The sequence below is a fragment of the Amblyomma mixtum genome, chromosome 1 (assembly GCF_055824585.1).
Source record: "Amblyomma mixtum isolate Tamu chromosome 1, ASM5582458v1, whole genome shotgun sequence".
Taxonomy (NCBI): Eukaryota; Metazoa; Arthropoda; class Arachnida; order Ixodida; family Ixodidae; genus Amblyomma; species Amblyomma mixtum.
This window is the reverse complement of record NC_143012.1, coordinates 45,508,583-45,517,522: the sequence shown is the minus strand read 5'-3', so window position 1 is coordinate 45,517,522 and position 8,940 is coordinate 45,508,583. Positions and strand designations below refer to the sequence as shown.

Below are 8,940 nucleotides of genomic sequence, written 5' to 3'. Positions count from 1 at the left end.
GGTATGCAGCCCAAGGAGTCTGCTTCTGAGCCCTGCAGCGCCGCTCCTGTTGCATACTCAGGTATCCTAATCTCACGAAGGAGGGAGGAATTCAAGTCCTCAACCCTGCCAAGCTTAGGACTGTCAGATGTGCTTAAGAGCCCCGCTACACGGCTTGGAAGCAAACCCCTTCTGCTGTAGATATTTTACAAATACAGTACGCGCTGTCTCTCGCAAAAATAAAATTGTAGTAACGCCTGTGATCAGTTTTTTTCTCCCTGTCTTCGTCGGGTCCCATTATTCCGCTAAGATTTTTTAACCATAGTAATGTATATTTAAAGGATATGCGTCCTCGTGATTCTTGTTGGCGAAACCCTCTGGTCAAATCAAACGGGAAAAAGATTTATATTCTTGTGATTGTCATCAAAGGCTTTTAACTCGAGCTTCATTATTCGCAGCAGCAATCCCAGATGCGCTCGACAAAAACAGCGTAAAGTGCTTAGGCTAACCAGAGTCATGCCAGTCACCGCTGACAGGAAGTTAATGAGCCTTTCAAACTCGCAACGCACCGAGAGAGTTAGATAAAGGAATTTAATTAGAGGAAAAGGAGGAAAGGTCGGCCGGTGGTAACATGGCCATGGCCTGCTACTCCACACTGGGGAAAAAAGAGGGGAGGAAAGGGAAAGAGCGAATGAAGGTGCACCGAGACTAACAGCTGTTGAACGGCTATAAAACCTGCGGCTCGTGTGACCTGGCAGCAGTTTTGGTCGTCGATACGCACATCTTCCGTCCGACGATGAAGTCCTCTCATTGTCTTCGGCTCATTGTCGGTGTCCTATGTGGTCTCTGTCTGCCGGCCGAATCGCAGAGACCAGGAACGACAAGTAAGAATCGTTTCACTTTTAACTTTCTTTTAAGATGCAAAGGGAAAGGTTCCTTCGCTTCCTCTAGCTTGTGCATCAGCGCACAATGTATTGGCAGCAACCGTCGGGCGTAGTCTCTCCACCTTTCATGCTGCACAGGAGGCGCACTTTGAGCACCTCTTTTCTTTTGACTGCTGTCTGCCTCGTGAGGGTGATGCACTAAAAACGGTTCGCGCAGTCAAATAGGCGCTTTAATTTAGGTGACTTCATTTCTAAAATTACATCTTCCCATAATGGACACCTTTAGCATACCGTGTACAGTGTTACCGCTACTGTTACCGGAGTACCGGGAGCCCGCCTACTGGCGGTGAGCGCGCGCTGATTGGTTCCGACGCTGCGGGTGCGATCACAGTTGCCGGGTATGTGGCGCCATCTGGCGCCGTCAAGGCGATTTGCGCATGCGCATTGGCTGCGCGTGGGCTCCAGGTACTGCGGTACCAGTAACGCTAGCTGGTACATGGTATGCTAAACGTGTCTAATCTTCACCCTTGCTGAATGTGTTAGTGTTAGCCATGGCTATCGTACATACCAGGTGTCCCGCTAAATGTAACCAAGCTTTTAAAAAACACGAGGTGTCCTAGCCGTGTGAAACCAAATGATAGTTGTTTAGAGTCGCGTGACCTAGTCTCCAGTATTTTTTTCGTTCTTCAAGGTTGACTAATTAGTTAAGCTTAATTAGCTAAGTTTTTAATTATTGATTTGAGGAACAAAGTGTCAATGGAAAAGTTGTAGATCGCTTTGAGAAACAGCTTGCTGAGACATTTGCAGCAAAGTAATATTTACGTAAAGTAGTTTTTTTACCGGCTTTTAACCGTAACCCGCACTATAAGAAAAAGCTTCCACATGACAACTGTGCCACTTCAACGTCCCAAGACGCGCCTTAAAGAATAAAATCCATTTTTTCTGAACTCGTCTCCTCGATGAGACTTTGGGTGCACATTGGGGCACAGAAGTGAGCGAGCAGCTGGTCACGTGACAACTTTCTTTTAAGGCCAATAAATGAAGCTACGTAAATCGTAACTTGACGGAACCAGCAATACTATCGGTTTTTCGAGGTGATCTAAAAGTTTTGCATTGACACTTTCTTCCTGAAGTTAATAATTAAAAAGTTAGCTAATTAAACTTAACTTATTAATTAACTTTGAAGAGCGAAAAAATACTCAAGACTAGGCCACGTAACTATGAACAACCCTGAGTTGGTTTCACTAGACTAGGACACTTCGCCTTTTTTAAAAGTTTGGTTATATTTAGCTGGGACACCTGGTATAAGCAGGGTATGCATTTTGTCAAAACAATATGAAGGATCGCTACGAAAACCTACAGTCAGCGAAACCAAAGACAGAACAGAGGAAATGACTTCTCAAGTACATCAGTGCTAGAAATTAGAAGAAAAACTAAAAAAATTTGTTCCATGGTTTTCTTGGTTTAATGATTGTTGGGCTTCTTTATGAAGAACCCCTTTTGCTACGTTCTGAACTGCAATAAGCTTATGTGGGAGTAAAAAAAGGGATTAACCTGTCCACTAGCATATTCGCGTTAAAGAGAAATGTAACCTACTTAAGTCCCGCATAAAATATCAATGACTGAAAGTAAGCAATGCCTACTCTTGGCCACGGAGGCATAATCGGAAATCAAAGCATGATTATTTGTTTCAGTTAAAAATGGGGGGAGGTTTTTAAACGCGGCACTGAAGGTCTTGAGGTTAGCAAACATCGGACATTGAAACGTTGATTAAATTCTTCGTAGCGGGGAGAAATTTTCATAATTTTAAAAGTTGTATTTTTCATTGCCAACCGTAACAATTTTACATTAGTGATAGAAATCTACCGCAGGGATAAAAGGAAGTCCTTGGAAGCAAGTGCACTATATGACAACTTACTACCTCTTACTCCTAACAGGCTAATTCATGTTTAGAGTGTAATGTTGCCTGCTCATGAATGAACGTGATTGTTTTTTGGCAAGGCCAGAAAAATGTTTGTTTTCCTTTTAATTTTACTTAACTACGACAAATGATTCTCCGAACTAGGTTAACCTATATTTATTATACATCAGTGCAAACTTCCGCTTTTTCGGTTCTGTGGCAGAGCGGCTAAAACTTTGAAGCAGCGCTCATTCTGCTTCGGTCTCTTTTGTGAAAAATGTCGCGCAGCACTGCTAACACTTGTTGTTCATGTTGTTTGAAGATCTACAGTATCGAAGCCTCGCGGAGCAAACGGCATCCGATCTAGTTTTCCAGCAACATAAAAACCTGTTGATATTTTACGTGTTGAATATACAGCCCTAGGCTCAACCACAAAAGGATAGAAACAGCCAAAGACACACACAGCGCCCCTAGGTAACATTAACTGTTTCCGTCCTTTTGTCTTTGCGCTTCGCGCTGTATGTTCACCATGAAGGACAAAGTAGCCCTCCAAATCGTCCTTGTAAAGCTCGACAGCCCAGGACAAGAGGCTGTTCGATATGTCTCATTATTGTTCATGTGAATATCATACAGAAGAGTAAAACATTGTATTCTCTTGCATTTACAGCATGCGACCTAGTGACTTTCCCTATCCGAGACCTAGTAAGTTACGAATGCTGTTTTATTAATTTAGAATGTGCTTTGCCAATTTTCGTACTTTGCACAGTGCTAGCATTTGAACGTGGCTATCTTTTGTGTCATCTCTGCGCATGCGCGCAATAACTAATTAGGCAGTAGTTTGATTGGCGAAAAAAGTATTTTCCTTAAAAGGATACACAAAAGAGAGCTAAAGCAACCATGCTGGATGCCGACGTGCGTGGTATCTCATATTGCGATAGGTCATCTCCGGTGTTTTAGCGAACGACTCAACAAAACAATTCGATTTTTCCCAAAGCCAGCTCCGGACGCTGTCCCGCTTTGTGGTCACCGTGCACATGGGCGCAGATGGGGTTTATAACCTGTAGCATAAGAGTACGTCCGTCGCAAATCAGAAACAACAACGAAATTTTAAGTTGACCCGCTTACCGGTGAGAGATAACAAATACACGTGAGGCAAAGAAAGTCGACTTATGTCGTCTGGTTGGCAGCTGAGGAGAATGATGTTCAAACTTTTAACTAAAAAGTGTCTTTTTTTTAAATACTCTATGCGTCTAGTGGAATGATTGAAACGGCACTTTAGTCAAAACACTTCCACGGGGTATACGAGCCTAAACCGTTGAAATCGGAAAAACTGATCCGAACTGAAGGAAAAGCTTTTAGGAAATAAAGAATATCAGTGTTTTGCGATATTGGGTAATGTTTCTTAGTGCGATGCAACAGTGTTTGAACATAGTAATAGCTGCAAGAGGAAATCAGTGCAGTCTACTAGAAAAAAGGTACTTTGCAAATGCGAGGAATTTTCATGTTATCAATTAAAACACCGTTCTTACCGCACTATTCAGCAGAAAAGCACTTGATATGTAGCTCTACACGATCCCACAATTTTTGTCTATCAGATAAGGGATTGTCACAAGCGAGTCTAGCTGAGACTGGTGCCTTAATGTTATAAATATTGTTGCGTCAGATGAATGCTGTGCTGGGCGGATCCAAGGAGTAAGTAGTGAGAAATCGGTACACAGCATGACATGCTTTGTTCTTGCAACTTTAAACCTGTGTTTGTGTAAGAACACTTTTACCAGTTACGTTCAGGGTACAAGCTATCAATGAAAGCGCGAGGAGTGATGTTAGGACTCCGATCAATGTAATGTCGAGAATTACTGATTCCGCATATTTGGGCATTAACCACTTAACGCTGTTCCGTCATGCTATTAAGGCCGAGCGTAAGTGCCCACTCCAATTTTTTTTGCACTTAGAGGTTTTCGGGAGGCTTTCAATTTTAGATGCAATTGGGCTGTTGAGAGGCAATTTCCCCTTAGTCAAAACATATTGATCACACAGCTACAGGTTTTCATGAATTCTTTCTTATTACTGTGAATTACAGCCATTCATTGCGCCTACGTAATGAACGTTCGATTAGCTGACGGCACTCAGAGGTGCTTATAGCGCACATCTGGGACTCAGAAGGAGCAGCACAAATGTATTTTTTGCGATAGCGTTCAAACTAGTGCACTGCACGGGCTCGGGCCGGGCCGGGACAGCATCTGTTTTGCCGGGCCTGGGCCTGAAGTTGCGGGCCCGGGCCAGGCTCAGGCTTAAAGCTACGGACCCGAGCCGGGCTTGGGTCCGACTATTCATTAACTACTGCAGAGTGAAGTTAACTGCGGCATTGGAGCAGCGACATGGATGAGCTATGGGTTACGCGCAGTGAAAAATCTAAGCTTTATTCATTGACTTATTTGCTTATTTCCATGCCGCGGTGGCTTAGTGGTCAAGGTGCTTGATTCCTGAGCCAGGGAACCAGGGTTTGCTCCAAACCTCGGCGGCCGCATTTCCCTTTAGGCGGCAAGCATGACAGCCATGTACTTTGTAGTATCATTGCTCTTTGAAGAAACCCAGGTGGTTGAAATGATCCGGAGCCCTCTGCTTCGGTATCTCTCACAGCCTGACTCCCCTTGGGCCCTTAAGCCCAAAAATATAGCTTTTATTTTATAGCTATATTCTTCTCATGTGAGAAAATTCACAAACTAAAGCGCGTTTGGTTTTCTTTTTGATCAGCTGAGCGGAACGTCTCGTAAATGAAATAGTGCCAAAAGCGAGCGAGAGTTTGTAAATCTCATCTCATAACCACATCAATCCCTCCTCGCTTCTTCAGCCTGGTTGACATGACAAGAGTTTTGTCCTGTAAGTCATCACGTGGTTCACCCGTTATTTTCTGCTCCACCAGCAAGAGTAAAATTTAACCGGTCTTGATTGGCCATAGATCGTTCGTCATGCCAAAACGTACCTATACACAATTAGAAATGCATTCGAGAAGGACATGTTCAGTACGCTTATAGTCTTCAAAACACACACCGAGAAACACTCGAGCCTTTTAGCTTTTTGTTTTTGCTGAAAAGCCACCACTTAGGCTATGAGTTCAACCTGTGAGATGGCATTCACTAAAAAAATGTCATCCTACTGCTTGCTAGCAGCTTTAATGTGTATACTTCACGGGCGGCAAAATATAAACGGTTAAAATCATGAAGAAATGCAAAGTGGCCGATTACGCGCGTATTCAGCCCTATTTATTTGGCACTCGGAACTTCCCAGTTTATCTTTTTGCGCACCTACTTGAGATCACTGTCCAAAAGACGACCTGGCGAGCACTACTCATAATCACTTCCTTCTGGGTTAAAAAGAACCAACTTTCTGCAAGCCAAACTGTGGTTTCAGAACCTTTGCCGGCCAGTTTATTATCGGTCTAGTAGCAGTCTACTTGCTCAGAGTGAGCAGTATACCTCAAGCGTTCCTGTGAAATGGGCCGGGCCGGGCCCGGGCTGGGCTTCACTCCGGGGTTCACGGGCCGGGCTTGCTAGAGCGATAATTTAGCGGACCTGGGCCGCGCTTCAAGTCTCGGGCCCGGGTCGGACCTGGGCTTCAGATTGAAGCCCGTGCAGTGCTCTAGTTCTAGCGTTACCCGGAAGAAATATTCAGTGGTGTCCGGTGTCGTCCGGCGTCTTCTCTCATAAACTTCACCGATTGGCAGGCGGGAAGTATCGTCAGCAGTGACGTCACAAGGCGTAGAAACCTCATTGCCTGGTGGAGAAGGACGTCACCAGACGACGGTCTTGTGTGTGAAGTCTTCACGTGCAATCCGTGGCAGGTGGTGTTCACTAGAAAATGATTCTCAACATTCGGCTTATGGCCGCCGTGGTGGCTCAGTGTTTATGGCGCTCGGCTGCTGACCAAAAAGACGCGGGTTTGATCCCGGCCGCGCCGGTAGAATTTCGATGGAGGCGAAATTCTAGAGGCCCGTGTACTGTGCGATTTCAGTGTACGTTAAAGAACACCAGGTGGTCGAAATTTCCGGAGCACTTCGCTACGCCGTCCCTCATAGCCGTTGCCGCTTTGGGACGTTAAACCCCCGTAAACAGTCCGTAAACAAAGCCGGGTTATGTACAAATTGAAAGCCTCAAAATATATTATCTCTGCAGAAAGGAGACATGCAGGAGCTATTTCTTCTCCGCATTGCTAAAAAGGATCAAACTGTACCTCACAAGCCACGGCTTAATTTCCGTTAAAGGCATCAGCAGCTTCGAATGCAATCGAACTGCCAATACATAATGTCACTAGGTGGCCCTATGATTTATTTATGTCAGTCTGTGTCCACACGAAATAATATCTGTCAGTTATGCGCTGTCGTTTTATGATCTGCAGCACTCATACATTCTAGGTGAAGGTTAGCTCCTCAAACAACTAATATCACGCTTCACTTCGCAACTTTAGCACTCAGTTTCAGAAAGGAAGCGCTAGAGCTTCCACTCGGCCGCTTAGCCTTTGTCTGCGAGGTCCCTCCATGCGCCCAACGAGTTGAGGGCAACCTACCTTAGGTGGCCCACCTGCCACCGAGGTGCCCCTCTATGTGGCAGGTGAGCCACCTAAGACATATTACATTGTGACGTCATCACAGCCTCCCATCCGCGGGAGCTGGCGGTTCGATTATTTACTCATCCCGAGAGGTTGCTCAATAAGGGTAATCTGGGTCTCAAAAGCACCGCCAGGTGGCAGCACCTCCCACCGTAAGGCAGTGCGCAACCTTGAACTGCTGCACCACTGCTCCAGGAATGGTATGAAGGCTCCCAGCGACCTTTGAGTGTAGAGATTAAGCAATTCCGCATATATGAGCTATGACTATTAAAGCCATCGCGTCATATCCATAAGGCGGAGCTTAAGTCTGATTTAAGATATTTCTCTCAATCCTTCTTGACCTTGAAAATTGAACCTCGATTAAAAATCAGACTGATATCTCACCTAATTCGCTGTTATCTTCACGACGCAAAATCGTCCTTCGTTTGTCTATAGTACAAAAATTAATAGTCGAACGAACACCCTTAAAGGGTCATTATCTTCGATACTTTAGCATCGCCTCAGAAATATTTTTGCGTATACTCTATAGAAGACTTCTCAAAGTCTAACACGGTTCTTTGAAAGGAATCAAAAGTCAGGGGGCACTTTGACTGTCTAAAGTGCGTATAGGCGAAAGCGTTTTCCGCACCACTTTGACTGCTTCTGTGGCACTGGTGGCGTCACATATAATTCAGTACTAATTACTAAGTGATGACAAATGACTAATTAATGGTTGATTACTGATTAATGCCTGAATACTAATTAACTGCTAATTAATGACGCTTAAGCTTCGCCTTTAGGAGTGGAACGCGACAGCGTGTTGTAGCGCTGCCAGGGAGTCCACGGAACGCCACCACCCGTTCGGCGCGATGCCTTGCCGTTTGAACGCAACGCTTTTTGAGGAAAGGGAACGGCGCAGTAATTCTCTGTCGTCTCGGTGGACACCTGTACCGCACCGTAGAGGAAGGGAGGAAGTGGGAGTGAAAGAAGAGAGACAAAGATGGCCCGTATTTGAGGAAAGGAAATTACGCAGTAACTGTCTCTCATATCTCGGTGGACACGCGTCAAAACACAGGGGACCTAAAGTGCGGTCACTGATCTGTGGTTTTAAGCTTCCCTAAGAGTGGAATGCGACAGCGTCTTGCAACGCTGCCAGGGAGTCCATAGAACGCCATCGCCCATTCGGTTCGCCTCGCTCGTCGGTAAATTGGTTTTTGAGGAAAAGAAATGTATCTTTCTCTCATATCTCGGTGGACACCTAAACCTCACCGGAAGGGAAGGGAGCAGGATGCCAGTGAGCGAAGACACCGTATTCACTAGACGCGCCTTTGTTCATTCCAAACCATCAAGCTGGCATGGCGGAGTGGATAGCATGCTCGTCTCGCACTCCGAAGACCGGGGTTCGATTCCCGAGCTCGACGAATTTTCTACCGGGTTTTATTTATTTATATTGCCTGACTGGAAAAGTTAATTAGGCTAATTGGGTAATTATGCACTTAACTAAGCTCAGTCCCACTTACTTGGAGCATCACTATATATGATCCCTTCAATTGGTTGCATGGTTACTAGCCAAAGTACAATTGGCCCCGTTTG

At 45.1% G+C, this 8,940-nt stretch overlaps 1 protein-coding gene across 1 annotated transcript in view; it reads left to right on the top strand.

The window, feature by feature from the left end:
• The first annotated feature begins 775 nt into the window (after positions 1 to 775).
• LOC149366206 (uncharacterized) overlaps positions 776 to 8,940 on the top strand; it is a 39,478-nt gene continuing 31,313 nt past the window's right edge. Inside the window, exons 1-2 of the mRNA XM_089569866.1 lie at positions 776 to 863; positions 3,431 to 3,465. Of these exons, the coding sequence (XP_089425992.1) occupies positions 776 to 863; positions 3,431 to 3,465 (123 nt within the window). The remainder of the gene's footprint in view (positions 864 to 3,430; positions 3,466 to 8,940) is intronic.